This window comes from Argiope bruennichi, chromosome 8, assembly GCF_947563725.1.
Source record: "Argiope bruennichi chromosome 8, qqArgBrue1.1, whole genome shotgun sequence".
Classification (NCBI taxonomy): domain Eukaryota; kingdom Metazoa; phylum Arthropoda; class Arachnida; order Araneae; family Araneidae; genus Argiope; species Argiope bruennichi.
In genome coordinates, this window is record NC_079158.1 from 85,403,934 (window position 1) to 85,425,056 (window position 21,123).

The 21,123-nt window shown below is 26.4% G+C and overlaps 1 protein-coding gene across 1 annotated transcript in view; it reads left to right on the top strand.

Annotated features, from left to right (window-relative positions):
* Window positions 1–21,123, top strand: part of LOC129981637 (cell adhesion molecule Dscam2-like) — a 506,908-nt gene that overhangs the window by 282,040 nt on the left and 203,745 nt on the right. Inside the window, exon 8 of the mRNA XM_056092554.1 lies at window positions 18,363–18,524. Coding sequence (XP_055948529.1) covers window positions 18,363–18,524 — 162 coding nt within the window. The remainder of the gene's footprint in view (window positions 1–18,362; window positions 18,525–21,123) is intronic.

Here is a 21,123-nt window from a genome sequence, read left to right on the forward strand (position 1 = left end):
AAACAAATAGAGGAAGAAAAAAAAATTAGTAAAGACTTTTTTCCGCTAGAAGACTATATTTGTCCCTTTCAAAGATATTCGTTTTTTTTTTTTGTTCTTTTTTGTTTTTCTTAAGAGAGAAACAAATTAAAAGAAATTGTCTTAATATATTTTTCTGCAATATTATTTTAGTTTGATTAATTTAATTTCCCTTCTCAAAGTAAAACGAGAGTTGTTTTGTAATGGATCTCATAATTGGAACCACAATCGGATGACGAGGATGACACTAGAGTTGACACTGAATCAACAAACTTCAGAACCACAATAATAGAAGGGCGTTTGACATTTGAAGAGGAGGTTGGGCACCGCCACATTAAGCGTGCACCACACCTGCAAGTTAGACGGATCTTGGAATCGGGTTTTTAACATGATATATTTCAGCTTCGAGGCTGAGATCTTATCGTTATGTGTATATATATATATATGTGTGTGTGTGTTTGTGTGTGTGTGAATGCTTTATATATAAACATATATTGCATTTTATACACACACACACACACACACACACGCACACACACACACACACACACACATATATATATATATATATATATATATATATATAGCGATTCATTTGCTCTTTTTTTCATTTTCAGTACTGATTCTATTTCTTTCTGTAGTATCCATCTCTTCTGTTAATATATCTATAGTATATAGTGTATCTATAGTAATATATCTATATTTCATACTATCTAAAAGAAAGTATGAAATATTTGCATTTTAAGTGTGTTCAGTGACATCAAAAATATTTATGAAATTTTTAAAGTATTTTCTTTAAAGGAAGGAAAATACTATACTATACATAAAGAAATAATATTATACATGAATTTCATTCTAATCATAATGCGATACCAAAATTTTATCCATGGGGATAAGCATAAACTTTTAATTGGATAAATACTTTTAAATGAAGCGCATAAATATATTTTATTTTATTTGAGTCAATACAAAAATTTAGTGAAAGATTTCCTAAGTCTAAATTTTTATAAAGTCTCTTGATAGATTAATAATATTGGGCAATATATATGTGATGCTCTATCATTTTAAGCAAAGAGCAATCCTCTCTTTTTTGATTAAAACTGAACAAGATATAAAGCAATGCATATCATTGTTTTAGAGGATTTTAGCTCAAAGGAACATTGAAGAAGATCGACCAGTTAAGGGACGACATATTACCAAATAGCATTTTGATAGATCTAAGATAATAAGATTCAAACCTTCATAACTTAAAAACTTTTTGCTTATAATACTTCATTAAATATGATTAATAGAACTAGAAACTAATTAAATGTTTACACTCTAAATTTTATTCAGCTATTAAATCAGACACCATGCAATGTGTTTCTTTACATCATTAAAACATTTTTCTTCTAGTTGGAAGAATAAGCTTATTTATAACATTAAAAAAACTTATTTGACTAAAATTTTTGTGAATATTCTATAGATGTCTTTGTATATTTATTGTTACGAATCTGTAATGCTGCTTCCCAGCATAGTTGGTTCCACCATCGGAAAGAATGTTTTAGTCATCTGTATTGGACTGAGTTCGTGTGTCACGTCGGATGTCCCGGAGCTTGGGGACGAATTTGGCGACTTTGGTGCCAAAATAGATTATACCCGAAACATCGAGAATTTTCCCGAACCGTCCAGTAGGAACCGAGTTATGCCTCGAACGTTCCTGATTGGTTGAGAGGCTTCTAGCCTCCTGAGACCTATAAAAGGAATCATCCGTAGCTGCCGTAGTCAGAATCGACGGTAAAGAACTGGCCTTCGAGAGATAAGCGGAGCAGCGACGGAGTGAAGCTAGTGCTGAACTAAGCTGTGTGCTACTGTCTGCAGTGGATTTTGTTGTATGCTGCTGTTTATGCTGCTTTGTATGCTGCTATTTTGTAGGCTGCTGTGTATGCAGCTGTATGCTGCACGTCTCGGTTGAAGATAATCGTCTTTTGTGCTGTATATAGTTGTCGTCTTTGTGTTGTCCTGTGTGTCTTCGTGTAAATAAACGTCGTTGTTTTATTTTCTACTGCCGCTTGTTGATTGAGCGTTCTCCACACCATATAACTTCCACTATCCAAACGAACCCCGGAAATTTCGCAACAATATATATAATTCTTAAGTTAAAAAAGAAATCAAGTTTTGTCATACAAACATATTGTTGAGAAGTGATGTTGTATTATATTATTTCACTGCAAAGTAAACTAAAGCAGAATGACATTTGAGATTTAAGGTGAATATGCATCGTCAAGTACAATTTGCCAAATTTTTTTCAGATTTTCAAAAATGGTGATTTCAGCACACATAACAAAGAGTTTAGTAAACGGTTAAAAACTCTACAATTTCAAATTCGCAAACATTAGTTGATGAACGACAGTTGCTGAATTTGAAGAAGCTGTTAAGGAAAAAATGTCCAGAATGTGTTGGCATGACGTGGTAGTTTTCCAACAGGACATTGTGTTTTCAACTTTATTTTCGCTTCAAGTCTACAGCAGAAAAGTGTTTAAAATACATTATATAGAGATAGATTCAGTACAACTTTTAAATTATTGCCAAAGATATAAATCTTGTAACTATCTGACACCAATATCATAAAAGACATTCGTGGCTTTTCTCGCATTTTTTTGCAAACAAGGGCCGTAATGTCAAGTAGAGAAAGAGCGATAATTACTTTATCAGAGAATACGTGAGAAAATTTTGAGGAGACAATTTCCGTTGGTTTCTGATTGAGGTGTTACAAGTGCTGAAATTCGATTTGATGTTAATTCAAAAATATGATAAAGATTATCATAGAGAAAATTAAAAATATTATTTAATCTTTGACTAGGAATCTGGTAGACGTTTTGAAAAACCAATCTTTAGTAATTATTTTCTAACTAATAAATAACTCTGTACCGATATTGACAACTTTGCACTCAAATTTCTGATATGTACAGCAATTTGTTTGATTTTGGCATCATAAATTCATCATCACATATTTTTACTGAGTATTATCCTAAATGTAAAAATAATCATTTCGAAAAAAAGAATATGAAGCATAAAAATCTCTTCTCAACTGTATTAAAAGAATCTCCTGCTTGATATAACTGGTAGAAATCTTAATTATTATAATCGTCACTAAGAGAAAAAATTTCTTCTGGTGGAATGTACTAAATACTCAGCAATTCAATATTTTACACCTTATAGAAAAAATATATCTATATTATTTTACTTTTATGTAATTAATCATTTGAAAGAAATATATCAAAAATTCTTACTATATAACCCGGTAAAATATATTTTAAATATAAGAATAATAAGTGTATATATTTTCTTAGATTACCTTTCTTAATATTGAAAACGTCCCGCTCCGTAATAACACGAACAACTTTCGCTGCAAAATCAGAAATATATTCTTTACCCTTAAGAATTTTTTAAGATGACTTTTTTCTTTGCTATTAACGCTTTACACTACATTTCACGATATTTCAATAACTACCCTGCTGCGACATTAATAACCGGAAATTTCTCCATTCTCACCCCACTTTCGCATCCAAACTACCGGATGCGATATTAATTTTGCTAAACTGCGTCTGGTACTTGACTAATTCCCATACATGCTGTAATAAAAAAAGAAAACTTAAAAAAAGTACTTTAAATTAAAGTTTTCAAAAAACAGCATAAAAACAGGCAGTTTTTGATAAAGAGAAGAGGAATTCATAGATTGACAGAAACTAAAGTCTGCGTATACATGTATATATAAAAAAAGGAATTGAAAAAAAGTAAGAAGAATCTAAAAACTTTTTGCCTTCCAGCTTATTTTATTTATTTTTTTTCCATTTCAAAACCATTCAGTATCTTAAAAAAAGAAGAAAAAAAAATCAGATGAAAAAGTCGAGATACATTTTTCTGCCCTATGTACAGATCTATAGAATCCTCTTTTTTCTTTTTTTAACTTGTGTTTATTTTTATGTTTAATGCTTATCCTGGGTCTTCGATTAGAATTCTGCTTGGAAGTTTTCAAAATCTTTTGCATATTTTTTTGTAACTTTTCCCCTGTTATGTAGACTTGCTTATCGTATTTTACTTCCCGCGGGCGTTTTTGGATTTTGCGCTTTCCACAATTTATTTTATTTCAGAGTTTATGTATCGTGTTTGAATGCTGTGAGGAATTTTGTTTCAAAATGCTGTAACATTCTGATTTCTGAGTGATTTTGGTGTTTGTAGGCATTAAGATTCTCCTAGAGAGAATTCCCTTTCGTTGATTTTCCCGATAACTTATCAAAAAGTTTCAGATCAATATTTTCAATTGATAATAGAAAAGATGAATTATTTCTTTAAGGCATTATTCTGCGTTGGAATAACCGCTCGTCAGAAATATTTTTATGCTATTGATGCAGTTTCTAAGGAGAAATGGTTGTTTGAGGGACTTTTTCCATGTTTGAAATGGACTTGCGAGTGACATTAATTTTTTTTAAGATCATTTTAAATCACCGAAAAATCTCCGTCGGATTTGTTAACTATTTAATTCAAGCTTTTTTAAGCTAACTATATGAATAACATGCTTTCAGAGGATGTTTGTTCAGAGGATTCAGGCAATCATTATGAATTTTAGCCCAAACCTAAGACAAATTTACCTCATAATTACAGAATTCGCTATTTTTAATTAATTTAAATATCACTCTTTTCCTGAAATATAAATTATTTTAGTTATATCAGAGTGTAAAAAATAACGAGTAATTAGAATATATTTGAAATTTGAAACTTATACTTATTTTTAGTAGACCTAGATAATGCAGCATATTGCAAGAATATAAAAAAAATTGTGCAAAAATCTACAAAAAATTAGATGGTAATTTTAATATCATAATGTATTGCGAATATTGTTTGGTATTATTTCATATTTTGCAATATCATTATGGAAAGTCAGTTTTTGTTTGATATAATTTAGTTGAAGTACGATTCAAAACTGACTGCCACTGTTTTAAATGAATTCAATGATTTAATTTTGAAATCTTTTGTCAGACATGTTATTTCATAGATAGATCCAGTGACTTAAGTTCAGGGTTAATGGCAGCGGAATAAATTCTAAATTCTGCCGTGTTTAAATCCTTTTGAAAATACGCCCAACGCCACTCTCTAACATCTAAAACAATTTAATATTTTTAAAACGTTTAACGTAAACCGTTATGTTTATAACGACTCCATGCATGTCATATCATTCTTATTATGTTACTTCTACAAATAATACTAAACACTTGAGAATTCTGAGTCGCTGACATAAAAATTAAAAACAAACGAGCTGTAATAGGATGTCAAATGAAAGTATTGACACGACCACCGTCATAAAATCAGGGTAATTATCGCTCTTATTTTACTCTTTCGTTAACATTATGCTCTGAAAGGAATTTAAAATAATTAATGAGAAAACATATCTGAAGCTTTAATGCAATATCCAATTTTTGTTTCTTATAGCAAATGAACAAATCAAACACGTGTCCGAAACTTGTTGTTAACTTTGGCTTTAAAGCAACTAATACATTGTACTAAAGTTATATGATCCATTTTAATTTCAAAAAACCGCATTTGCTTTAGTGTATTTTCACGAGTTCTTCATTGACTTTAAAATGCGCTAAAGATGTTGATGTGGAAATCAATTAGATTTATAATAAAAAGATATAATAAATAATAAAAGATATAAAATAAAGAGGTGGAAAATAAGGATAAACATAAAATGAATCTAAATAAATCGTAAACACTGATACGGGGATCAAGGAAATAAAAAAAAGCATAGATAAATATAAAATACAAAGTTATAATTTTAGCAATAAAACGCTATTATATCTCTAAACTATCAACTTGATCACTCGTTCTGTCATATTTTAAAACAAAGTGCTATTATCGCACTATTTTAAGATGGGTTTCTTCTCCATAATTTGATTGAAGAAAAATGATTTATTAAAGGACATTTGAAATGAAAAATTATGCTTACCAATAGAATAGATATAACTTTATCAAAAATATTCTTCTAAAAGTTGTTTTTATATTTATCATCTAATTATACAAATAAATTACCCCTTAATCAATCTATCGTTTTGCAGTCATAATAACAACTGAAACAACAATAAGCACTGAAACAACAAATTTAGTTTCATGAGGGCAGATCTTCAAAAATCTCTTACCTTTGTATGCATATAGAGTAGATGATTTACAATGAACGTATAAAAATTCATTCATCTAGTGGTATGATACTATTGCGACATGTTGCATATAAATGTTACAGTCATCGTATCAAATATCATTGCTACATGTGTTATGAGTAGATTTCTTACTGACAAAAGTTAATGATTAACAGCAGTTTCATTTCAGAATAGAATTATTTCTAATTCTTTAATTTATAAAGGTTAAAAAAATTATAAATTTGTCTTTTTTTTCTTTCTATAACATGATTTAGATAATAATACTTAGATAATTCATATATAAATCTAAAAATGACATTTTAGAAATTTCAAGAAAGAAGGGCTGAGTATTTATAAATAAATTCAATTGCTTATATAAAATATTTTGTCTCGTATTCTATATCGTTTATATGGAATAAAAAAGAATTTTTCTTATAACAGAAATGTGTTCAACAGGTTTATAAAGATTTTAATCTTGATTTTTTTTTATTTTCCTGAATAAAAGAAAGGAGATGTGAAAAACTGTAAAAAAAATTTCATCGTTCCATATACTACAAATATAAAATTAAAAAGAAATATCATTCATTTGAAGTTTAATATGAAAGTCTCAGTTTTGTAATTAGAATGCCATGAAATGAATGAAAATATCTTTTGCTATATTAATTTATTTTTTAAGCAATTATTTCATAATTTACAAAGGATGTGGAAATTATGAAAGTGATCGTAATAAATCATTTATAATTTTCAAAAAAGAATAAAATGATTATTTGCATTCAAGCTCTGGTATGCTTATTTTATATTTTAGATAATATCTAATGATGTTTAAATAAAACATAAAAAAAATCAATGTTTTCTGTTTAATTATTTTGATTAATTTTAAATTATTTGGCTTAAAAGACTGAAAAAAATATTTTTTTAAAAAAAAATTCTTATCAATAATTTAAACTGACATAAAAATATGAATAGTTAAGACAAAAACTATTTTTGAAAGCATGGATATTTTAAACTGTCAGTAAAAACTTAGAATAGCTTTTAAAAACAAAAGGTAAAAGAGATTCTAAAAGAACATTTTAAATATGCATTTTGACTTTTGTTAAGTACTTACATCGACAGAAAACTTCTTTGAATTTATTCTATTTAATGCATTTCTGATCAAACTTCGACGAAAAAGAAAAAAAAAACCGTCACCTATCTGCAAAGCTGTAATTTTTTTCCAGTTTTATCTTTAAAAATCTAAAATTCCCTCGTCCCTCAAAAAATTAGAAGAGAAAAGAGTAAAAGCTTCGAAAATACTTTGCTGAGTCAATGAGAAATTACTTCTGTAACTCCTGTTACTTTTTACACCCTTCCCCCACGAAGTGATCTTCTCGCCATTTTCATCAGGAATTCCAAATCATCCCTTTTTCCAATGCCCTAAAGCCGATTCCAACAACGACATTTTAACGAAGTTCCTAACCAAAGAAATTCCGCGAGGGGAAAAAATAAACAGAGAAAATAAAAGAAAAATTATTGAATGCTTACGTGGCCTAAAGACAAGCCATTTTCTTTTGTAAGACTGCAGAAATAATGAGCTGAAAAACTTCAAGTTAATTGCACTCACTCTTTTTTCTTGTCCTTTATATTATTACCAAATTTTTTTCCCTCTATAACGCACGATGGTTTGATTTTTCTCATTTTTTTTTTTTTTTTTTTGAAACTGGGTTCCTTAGGCGTTGCTGTGAATAGAATATTTTTTCCTCCTTATATGGGAGATGGATATTTTTATTTTATAGAGCAGGGCGTCTTATTCCAAGAATGCGTACCTTTCTTACATTTCTTTATGCATGAGTCACTAAAGTAAAAGTAACAGTGAAACGAGTCATTAGATTATAATATGGCTGTTAACATGTAAATATCGCATGTTGAATAGAAACGAATGTATTAAAAAAAGCACGTTATCGAAATATTAAAATGTTTACCTTCTGAAGTATTAGATGGAAAATCCGTTGGTATATTTAATTCTTTCTTTGATATAAAAACAACTGCAATTGATAAAAATAAAACAGTATATAAAATCTGTTGCACCTGAGGTATTTGTTGTTGTTGTTGCCTAAAAGAAGAAACAATGGGATTTTTCTTCTAACTAATAAATAAAAAAAAATATATTCAAATTTTCCCCGAGGAGTTTATTTTTGCCATTTTTTTTTTTTAAGATTTGCATTCAAAATCAGGGAAATTTTGATTAATTTTTTTATTTATGAAAACTTTACAAATATTTATTTGAAATGTATGTCCAGATAAATTTATTGATGATATATCTTTTGAAAGAAATTACATGAAATGATGCAATATTTTGATTATAATCTTTTATTAGGTATTAAATAGTTATGGACTAAAAATAATCTTATTAAAATAAATTTCACTAGGAACTCTTCTGATGTAGTGAAAAATATTTTATTATTTTAAATTTCACATGCCATTGAAAATAATTCTTTTACAATTAAAAATGTAATATTTTGATCTCCTTCGTGCGACAATTCCATTAGGCTTCGATGTTTATTTTGATACTCAAATAAAGGTAGTTGCTCATGATCTTGAGATATATATTGTAATGACAGCTACTACGTCAGAATAAAAAAAAGGACAAAAAAAGGAAAGTCTGCACTTTTAAATAACCCGATCAATGTAAAATAAAGAAAAGGTAATTAATGCAAAATAATAATCTCATAATAACCAGCAGTATATATATATATGATTTCTCAACAATAATTTTAGCAGAAACTTCTCTGTTTCTATATTAATAAAGTATCATTTTTTCAGTGAGATCGCTAATCAAATATCTGATTAAAATCTAACTATAGTTCGAATAAACTTTTTGATAAATATTGGAATGATGTGAAAATTTTAATTCAGTTTTTGATGTGGGTTAAAAACCAAAACTATTGCATTTTTTTTTTAATTCTGAAAATTGTTCTTCCAAAAAATACAACATTATTAAAATGCGGCATCCCAATTTTTTATATCGGAGCAGTTCTGGGTTTAAATACTTTTGAAATTTTTCTATCATTATTGTCAAATATTTCTATCATTATTTAAACACTTTTCGTATTTTTTTTCTTATTCCAAATAATTTAATATTCTTATAATAACACTAAATTAACCTTCTTAAACTTCTATTCGATGTTTTTCTCTTCGGCACTATTTCAAAATTTGCTTAGCTCACATTGACCCGCTTCTTCTAAAGTTAATGGAAAATCATTTTTTTTTAATTATTAGTATTATGCTCCATCTAAATAAAATATGATGTAGATTTTAATCTTGAAACGAGTTTGAATTCTCATACTTTTTTTTAAATTTTTCATAAAAATTGTTATTTTATAATGTAATTCAGTATGGTTTTTGTTATTGTTTTCTGTAACTAAGTAGCAATGCATTGTAAAATAACTTAATAAATTTTTCATAATAAGCATTTTGAGTTAGTTTTGTAAATTTTTAAAATTCCTTTTATGTGAATTTCTCAAAAAATAGTTTTTGTTAGTGCAAATGTCTAAAATATAGGTAAATATTACCAATCTAATTTAATCACAAAGGATAGCCATATACTTTATATTTCTACTAGCAAAAAATGATTTAAACTTCACACATCTAGAATAACAAATAAAAAATAGATTCAAAATTGTATAAAAAATAAATAAAGGTAACATTCCAACAGATATTATCAAAAAACCCTATTTAATGTCAACATTTTTAGAGATTTGATTGTATACGGGCTTTGAATCATGCCGCTAATTTTTTTAATCATAACTACTCTATCAAAATATATTAAAGATTATTTATCGAAGGCCAACTGTTCGCTTTTAGTTACTTTCTGTGAAAAACATGAAATACTTTCCTTCCAAAATTGTGTGCTTATGTTTACATATTTTTCCTTGCAATTTCAGAAATTAAAAAAAATATTATAATAAAATTTAAATGCATATGTTTGTTACCAAATTTATATATTCAAGACAATAAATGAAACAAATTAATGAGATTGAAAAAATAACATTTATAAGTTATTATGATTTTACTTCGATAAAGAATGTATTATGTTTGTTTTCTTTTTAAATTAAAAACTTAAGTGGGTTTGTTTGTTAACGTATAAAAATTATGACGTCATATACATTTTACAAAAAAACAAGAAATGTTAAATAGGAACAAATGAAAAACAAATCTCTATATTCAATATGATGTTCTTAACATCGTTCTTTGATATTCATGTAATTAATTGCGCCTTGAAACTACTTACTTGCTAGAAGTGCTTTTCATTCATTTCAACCCATTTAGTTATTTTATAGCTTATTATAAAATAAGATATGGTGCAATAACTGGCATCAGTTTCAAGCTTAATGGCGAATTCTTCGAAGAATTTTCAGTTTAATTAAGCCTTTTTATATCTTGTAAGTAAAATAATCATTATTTATTTAATTTCATTTAACCGATATATCATTTTAATGTTTCGAGTGTCAACGTATTTGGAATTTGAATACTTTAAATGTTAAATCGAATGGGAATTGTTTCGGTCGTAAATGTCATTCAAGCATTAAAGCGCTTTCCCGTTGTCTGATGATTCTTAATTTTCTTCATTTTTTTTTCTTTGCACGATATAAAACAATGATTTAATGAGTATTTTATCGTCCTGTTTACTACGAAGGATTTAAATTACCGTTTATTTATTTCTGCATAAAAAATTATATTTTAGAAATGTTGAAATATGAGGAGAAAAAACATTCATTTCTTTTCATTTTCATAAAATATGTTCGTATGTATAAATAAAGAAGTAACGCTTGAATAAGTGAATATTTAATTATATGAAACAATTAACCATTATTTTGGCGGATTTCTTATATAAATATATTCATACGCATTCATATATTACATATGGCCTCTTTTGACTGCCATAGAGAAAATTTTTATATTTTTCCCCCAATATGTATATGATTTCATATTGAGATTCCAAAATAATTCTTAAATAATGTTCTAAAGTATTCAATTTTGATTCTTTATTAATTTTTTCCAATTTATATTAATATTCATTGTAATAATGTAGAATTACGTATTACAGTAAAATAATATATGTGTGTGTGTGTGTGTGTGTGTGTGTGTGTGTGTGTGTGTGTGTGTGTGTGTGTGTGTGTGTGTGTGTGTGTGTGTGTGTGTGTGTGTGTGTGTGTGTGTTCTTCTATTCCTAAACCCTCTCTACGTTCAGTATAGTTGTAAATTACTAAAAGTTCTTTAATAAGTGTTTTTGAATTTTGAGTACCAGATAGAGCACAAAGTTTGAATGCATAAATAAAGAGAACTAAATTTAGAAATACTTTGGAAGTTTGAATTAGAAATCTCAAGTACAACATATTTCATACATCTTATTTTTTAAATAAATTTAAAATAAATTTGAAATACTTTGTCAGAATCTCACTAGACGTCGTGACAAAAGCAATGAGAAAGAGCATAAAAGTAAAATGTCTCTTATACCTTTAGAAATGACTTTAGAATAGTTATACTCAAAATTGGTTTATTTTGCTGAAAATATTGCACTAGTTTTTCGCTGGTACTATCAGCACTCAAAAGATCAATTTAAATTATTAATACTGAATTTTTAATACGAGTCTATAAATATACAGACTATTATCTGGGCGTTTTATATTTTTACTTTTTCCCTAGTTCAGTATTAAACGATGTGTATATTGTGGGTTATTTAAATGATTTTTATTCGTAAGAAGATAAAACTTAGTAGCTTGAGAAAGACATTAACTGAATCCTTTTTCAAGCATATAAATTTCCCTTCCATCTATATTTGATGACATTTTGATAATTTTGCGTCATTGTTTGACCTTGGATGTATAGTTGAATAGCTTTACCTTTTAAAATCGTATCCTTCATTGAAAAAAAAATCTAAATAACTTTATCTGCAAGGACTTGACGATTATTTCAATTCAAAGTTATGTTTTATTTGAGACTAGAACTATACATCTCATACACCATTATATAATACTAATTAATATAATATTTATTTCAAAAGAATATAACACTTTAATATATATCTTATTTTAACATTTTTATATTATGTTTAACTTACATTAAATTTTAACATTACCTATTTTTATAATATTTTTAACTTAATGTTAAATAATGCCGTATTAAATTTGATTGCAGGTGTAGATAATGTTTAATTAATTTTCTTAAATTAACTAATTCCCAATTATAAAATGCCGTGTACTATCATTTTGCTTTAGATTTGTGCTTTTTTTCTATTTTGTATAATTATTAATTAGATAATTGAAATTAAATTTTTAAAACATAATTTGAATTCGGATTATCAATACTATCAATCGGATGAAATGAAGTCACTCAAACGTTTAAAATAAAAGAGAATTTCGGTATTTCAATAATATGAAAATAACTTGTTTCTCAATTTTCTGTTGTTAGCGAAAATACAATTATTTTATAAATGTCCTCAAACTTGGTTTTGTTCATGATGAATCCACTCTTTCTGTCAAGAAAATATGGAATATCCTCCTCGAATGAAATTAAACATTGTGTTTAAGGCATCTAGCTAAATTTGAAATATTTATTTTTTTAATTAACGAATGAATTTTCTCACTTTTTTTCGGATTCATTAGTTATGCACATTTGAAATTCTGTTTGGAACCAAACTAATTTGAATTTTTCTTTTCAGGTATAATTCGTGTGTAATATACTTATACCATTTTATCCTGTTTATGCCTCATTTCTCGACTGACACAGAAAAAGAATTATTTCTTTTCTAATTCGGAGCCTACGACAATTTCTTACAAATGGGAAAGACATTTTTTTCCCTTTTATATTTTCTTCCTATTCTTTCTTTTCAAAAGTCTTCTTCCTTTTGTTTGGAGATTTTTGTTGTTGTTGTTGCTGTTGTGGAGAACCTGGAAGTTTTTAATTACGTCGCTGAAGTTTCATTTATTAACGTCGCAACTAAATATTTTTCATGCTTCTGTTTTATGAGAAATTGTTATTAGTTGCTTTGTTGAGGCATTTCAGTATTCAGTGTACTATAAATATTTTAGCTGCATTAAACATAACAAGAAATAAACAATATTTTTTTAAATTCCTTTTTAATCATCATTTAGGAATTTTATCAACTGTAAGGTTTATATAAATAATCGATGAATAGTCCGAATTTACATTTTATTTAAAATTTTTACTTTAAAAAAGAAGCTATGCATGCATATATTTTTTTAAATCGTCGTCGGGCTTTAGGAATTTTAGGTACTAACTGGCATATTTTTAGGTTAGGTTATGCAAATACTTTAACATTTAAATAAAAATATTAAAGAAATGATTTCTATTTCCTTAAAACTATTTTTCGAAGAAAATAGGCTATTAATGAAATTATAGGAAAAAATAAACGATATTCTATCTTTAGTGCCAAAATACCAAGATAATATATCCAACTTGATAAATCGGTCTTGAAAAATGAAGATTTACAAAGATATAAGTCAGATTTGAGCTTTTTAAAAATTTATTTTAAATTAAAAATGCTTTTAATTTATTCGTAACACATATGATAATAAATGCAAATTATTGTTGCAAAATCCACATGCAGATTATTTTACATTTTATTAGAACTGAAAAAAAAATAGTTAGGAATAATTTTTGATTTTTTTTAATATTTTTATTTGTATAGCAAATTTTTATGTAAGAAAAATATTCGAACTTATTAAGAAGAAACCATAAAGTACTAAAAATTTTTAATTATAATTCTTTTTTTAACTTAGAAAATATATTTCTTCTAATACCCAAGAAGAAAATATGCGTGACAAAGTGACACAAACGATACATATTGTAGAATGTTTCAAATGAATTTTATCATTATGCACGTTCATAATGATAAAATATCACAAATTTAAGATATATCGTCTGTTTTCAAATATTGCCATTTTAATAAGATAATATAAAAATTATATATTCTGCTACGGAACTGCTTTACTTCTTCTGATTTCATTAAGGGTGAGAGAAATATATACTAATGTTTAAAATTCAATATATAATATATAAATGATAGAGAAAATAAAACTATTTAAACTTCCAGAAAATTGTTTTATAATATTCATAAAAGTTATATAACAAGTATATTTGAAAAATTAAAGTATTCATGTTTCCGAAATTAAATTAAATTTAGAAAAAAAAAATATGTAGTAATATTTGAAACATGTAGTAATTTTCATATGAATTTTAAATCTCAGCTTATTTTTATTCCTTGATCAAGAAATAAATGCAATCATTCACAAATCTATTTTTACAAACTATACATTTTTAATAAACGTCTTAAATGTCCAAATATTTTTTGCCAAAAAAAAAAAAAAGTATCTTTCAGGATCATAAACAACAGATTATACAAGGTTTAATTTGTGATATAGGCTTTCCATCTTAACTGTGATCCATTAATTAATTTCTAATTCTCAGATAGACACGTAATTCCAATTAGAAAAATATTTTAAATGTTGCAAAAATATAATCTATGTTTTTTTAATCAATCAATTCATTGCTGAAAAGTTGCTAAATAATTATTAAATATTTAATGAAAAAAATTTTTAAATCTTAATCAGGTCTTAATCACATATGCAATAAAATTATGATGGATTTGGAAATAAATTAATTGCTAGGTACAATTGAATTAGTTTTTCTTCAATTTACTAACAGCAATAACCAGACACTGAGTCCTAAAATTCAGAAACTTCCTTCCAACCATTAAGTATGTCAGGTCACGTACAGCATCTAAGTGAACGATCTTAATCCATGAATTTTTCAAAAAAGTAATCGGGACATTAATGTTCAAGAATTACCAATTTTTATTGCGACAGTTTTGAAACGTGACTAACTGAAAATTACTGAAAACAAAAATGCAGTTGAATCAAAAGGAAGATATCGAGGAGAAAATGATTAAATTATGATGGCGAGAGGTATTAAAAAATCAGAATCATGTACATGGAAGAGTAAAAAATATTTATAAAGGTGATTTTACTATTTAATATTTAAAATGCAGAATTGAATGAAAAATGTTATTGGTTTAAAGCATAAAACCGGAATGCGTTTCTTAGAATAAGTGCTTTAAAGCATAATTTATATCATTTTTTCATTGAGTATCTGACCATAATATCTGAAATTTTTATTTCTTTATAAATCCATAATTACTTGCGCTAATAATAAATCAATGAGGAGGGGTATCACTGTAATAACGGTTCGAATTCAATGTAAAAATTCCCGAATAAAAGGAGTTAAAATTGAAACTTATTTTTTTAAATAGTTATTTACGAAGTATAAGATCTGGAACTGATTATCAATCGTAATACAAACGAAGTTACTTTTCTGTCTTAAATATAATTGAAATAAGAATCAACCATGCCCTAATTGTTCATTACGGATTGTTAATTTTCGCTTTTTTAGTTATTTTCCTGAAATTATAATAATATTTTCAAGTTATTCCTTAATAGCTGTAAGGGGTCCATAAACATGACTGTCAAAAAATTTTCTATTCAGTTTTGAAAGGTAACAAACCATTAAGATATAATAAGTAACCATATTACTGTACCAATATAAGATGTGGTACAGACCTTCATTAATTTTTTGATTATCCTTATAAACTATCAATTACCATATAAAAGTATGGCGTAAATATTTTTACTTATACAAATTCAATTAAATATTTTTGGTTTAAAAAATTTTAAAAGAAATGAGGCAATACATGCGAAAGCTATTATTCAGCGATTAAATTTGAAGTATTTTTCGATGAATTTCAATAGTATTTTTATATAATAATATTAAAATTTCAAATCTAAAATTTTAATAAAACTTAAATTTTACCTTGTTTAGAATATACAAGACAATACGTACACACACACATATGTGCGTATGTGTGTGTGTGTATATATAAAAAGGTTCATATTAAATATGCTATTTATTACATTTCCAACACGGATCTCTTTATTTTATAATTTCCAGGAAAGTAACTATTATTTTCTTTATTCAACTTACAAGATTATGAAAAATAAAGAAGAGATTGGAAAATTCATAATAAAATGTTATTTTGCTTAAAAGTATAAACTCTAAGAATAAGAAATATCTTTTATCACATTTTACTTTGATGAGTAAACATGTCTTACAAGATGAAAGAATGCTGTGCATATTTCAACTTTTTCGAACCTGATGAAATATTAAATAAACAAGACATTGAAAAAAAATGTAAACAATATCTTTCAAAAAATTCATTAACATCTTTTTCTTCTGTGGTCAGAAAGAAAATAATAGAGTAAAATAAATATTTGCCAAAGAGCTTTATAAAAACAATTCTTGCCACATTGTTTGCATTACCATATTCAACGATTAAATTGCAGCCCATGCGAAAAGTTACGAGGTTTACAAAATGTAAGTATTATGAGTAAATATATAGTAATTGAACTAAAGGTCTTAGTCGAGTAGATGGATGAGGTGAATATTTCTCTTTCATTTTCATATACTTCTTTCAAAATTAGAATATTAAATTTTAAAACATTGACAGTGTTCAGTTTTATTATTCTTTTTTTTCTCATATTTTGACTTTAATTTACTTTAAAAACTTTGTTTTTCGTTTCATAAAAAGAACTGATTTGTTAAGAAATATAACCTGGAGACAAATGTGAAACTGAGGTAGTGAATGCTTCTTACTTTTTTTTTTTTTTTTTGAAAATTATTAATCTCTATTTTCATTTTACGATTGACATTTGAATACATTTTTAATTTAAGTTAAAAAATAGAGCTTCCGAAAATCAAAAAGTGAAAAAATAAAGATAAAAATTATGATTTAAGCACTAATTTTTTTTAATAATTTTTCATTTCTTTACTTTATAAAGTTTGTTAAAGTATAAGTAATTCTTTTTAAAACTTTTTTTTCCAAGATATCACATATTTCATATTATATTCATATTTCATATATAATATTTACCCTAAAAATAGGTTATATATATAATAATAATATTTTTTTTCAATATTTTTTTTTGGATTTATTGTCACCTTTGTTAATTTTTAGCTCCTTATAATAGCTCCTTTTTATCTTGGCTATCATATAGACCCTTTGAAAATTGTTTTAAAACGTTCTGTGCTTTTTTAATAAACTTCGACGTAATGATTTTTTTGTTATGATTGTACGTAGAGTATGACTCAGATAATTTCAAAAGTATTTGGAATATGAAAGAAGCAAAATAAAATGAGATAAATGTTATTATTATTATTATTTACTTGCGGGATATAAAAATAATATAAATTGAAAAAAAATTGTATTCCAAAAATTTGATTCTAAAACTGATAAATACATAACCATTAGAAGGTAAATACATGATCTATATGAATAAAAAGAGAGTAAAACAAAAACGAAATGACTTATTAAGTCAGCTATTTTTAAATTTATTATTTCATTTTATGATTCATGATCAGAGAGATTAAGATTCACCGGAAAATTCCACGAAATAAATTTTTTTTCAATAATTTGAGTAAACATTTTAACCTAATATTCCAACCATTTGGGAATGGCCAAAATTTTATTTTTTTCCCTTTTTATAAGCATAAAATAATTTGAATCATTAAAAAAATAATATTGTTGAAAGAACTAATTCTAAAGCTGTTTGATACTGGTTTCTCTTTTTAACGTTTAGATGAATATTAATTTATCATCCCAAAGAAAATACCTTTGCTATCTTAAAATTTTATTGGTATCCGTATATTCTGTTGACAAAATAAGCAACATATGATGCCAATTGCAAAATGTAATTTAGAAATTTAGTTCATGTTTTACACTTTAATTTTGTTCATTGAATTCCGGGATAAAATTAATTAAGACATTTAAGTAAGCCATTCATGATTTCCTTTAAAATTGAATGATATATCGGAGATATGCATCATAAATTTATGTAATTATTTGTAATGTAATTTTACTTTTATATCATCTGCCACTACTGTGTTTATGTATTTAAAATATTTTTTTTAAATAATACGATTTAAGAAAATAAACATTTAATATTCTTTCCTGCGTGCAGTTAATCATAAACATAATTAGCATTTCATTTTTTTCTTGACTTCATATTATAAATCGTAAATTTTCAATGACTCCTGCAAACATAAACTCATATTTTATTTCAGAAGGACGACTTCTGCCTCTGAATCAACGCCAGCGAGTATACCCTAACGGAACTTTAGTGATCGAAGGAGTTCAACCCAGAGTGGACGATGGCCGGTACAGCTGTGAGGTTACATCAAATCAAGGGATTCCCGTCTCTCGTTCGTTCCGGATTCTCGTTCGAAGTAGGTGAACATCTGTTTTTTATTGATATTCACTGATTTCCGTCCACTTTTGGGGGGCGAGTTTTATGTTGTCTATTGAGGTTAAAAGAGATGGATTTAGCCATCTGCAATCCCGGTAGGCCTTTACATCCTGTTCAAAGGTAACTCAATAAAAGTTTAATGGGAACAGCTGTTTTGAACTTCGTTCAAGTTACTGCTGTAGACACTAGAATAAGGGCTCAGGTTCATAAGTTTTTCTTCAGTTTGACATGAGTTTTAATTACTAAAACATATCTAATATTAAATGATGTAATTTTCTGAGAACTAAACTGCACAGTTCTGAATTAAATGGTTTTTAATTATAATACTTTCGAATAATACCCTTCATAAAGATTTTCACAAAATATTCCGAAGTAAACAGATCGCTCTGCATTAGATACACAACACATCAATACTTTTATGTTCTGTATCTTCAATAGTTTAATACTTCACTTCTCATTTATATTTGTTGACCATAATTAAAACGCATATATTATCTCTAAACTTCAAAAGAATTACATTATTTTATACAGAAGAATAAAAATAAAATATCAGAGAGCATACATTTAAGAAAATTCGTGAATCATTTAATAAAAAAAATATTTTCAATCGGTATTCTTGTTATTATATTTGTAGAGATAGATAGAGTATATGCAGATATAGATAGATATAGAAATAGAAATATTCTCAGGATAATAGAATAAATGAAATAAAGCCAAAAGGATATTTTCCCCATCAGTTTAAATCAATAGCTGAAGAATGGGAGAAGAATACATTCAGAAGAATTACGACTAAGAAAGCTATTTAACCCAAATATACGTCAAGAAATATTTTCTCCCAATTTCTCATTTCAAGTATGCATGATTATCATGTTTCTTTTAAACAATTTACTAACAATAAACACAAACATTTCCCAAATTTATTGTAATGTATAGAATTATTTTTATTTCAAAACTTGAAACTTCAATGAATTTTTAAATAATTCAAAATTTTCAATACATTTTAAAACCTATAATATGTCTTCTTCCTCCAAAATGTATTCAAAATGCAGTCCCAAACTTATAAGAAAATCCACATATCCGAATAAAAGATAGGGAAATAAATATTTTATTAAGGGTTTGAAAATTCCTCTGCTATATAGAAAATGCATTATTTCTCTCTACTATATGATAAAAATTCATGATCTATATTACCGTCGAAATATAATATCAAAAACATTTTTAAATATTTTTCAGTGTAAGGAATGAAGCAAATTTCTCTCCATATATTTCATTTGAAAACTTGAAACTCCAAATGCAACATATATTCCAATAATATATACCCAATATTCATTTCAGAATATTAAAAGCGTATTATATATATATGTATATACACTCATGAGTACATATTCTACGTTATATCAAGAAGTAGATCCAGATGCGCATGATACATTATTTCGCTAACTGTAAAATGATTATTGAGTGCTTTTTGTCTGCGTCATTTCCACCGTTTAAACATAGAATTTATATACATTTATTAATAACTTATCATTCAGAAAGATATAAGCACTTTGCTCTTTTTCACATTCAGCAAAACTGTTATTATTTTTATAAAGTTCAAATGTGAATTTCATACCGTTAAGACTTAAATATTAAATCTAGCTCTTTCTCTTACCAAATGTTTTAAATTCGAATGCAATTTTTGATGGGAGATTTGTTTCACGAACACAAAATTTAATTATATGGGCAGAATAAAAATATATTCATTATTTATTTACGAATGTAACAAATGTTTATTTTCACTATAAGTTGTTTGAACGTAGGTACTATTAAAAAGATTATGAACCTTTTCAAATCTACATTTGAGACATGATATGATTCTAAACGAAAGAAGGACACACTCTCAAATGCAGCTTACTGAATTGTCAATTTTTATACATGCATCTATGTGCGAAATGATACATTTATTATCAATGCAAAATACAGCCATAAAAAGAAATCTGAAGTTAAAAAAACCCTAGAGCTATATTTTTGATTGGTTTCAAAATCAATGCTAACAATAATTTTCAAACTCTCAACGCTAATTGTAGTGCAAGCTGTGATATGTGGATTGAGAGCTTGGTGTGCAGTTTCAGAGGAATTTTGTTAAAGATACATGTTTATAAAAAATATTTGTTATCATTGAAATCATGCATTCATTATTTCATTGCGCCTTCAAGCATGTATTATTTTTGATGGACTCGATTCTGAAAAATTATAACATACATTTCTATGTCGTAGCTCTTATAAAGGATTTTGTGAAGCAACAATTTTAGCTTCATTTTTTTATTTATTTCTTGAAACAAAATGAAAGGTACTTCGATCTAAAATGATTCAACATACCATCTTGTTCACAAAATATAAATATTTTTATTTTTTGGACTCACTCCATAAAATTTATCTTATGATTTTAAGATTAGCTAATATATGCAATATGATATAAAATTGGAATTTTATTTTCAATATTTTAATCAACACTTTGACTTATATTATTTCTACTTGGTTCAATCACTCCAAACATTGTGGTAAAACACGAATAAAAGTTGGAGCTCAACAAAGTCTTA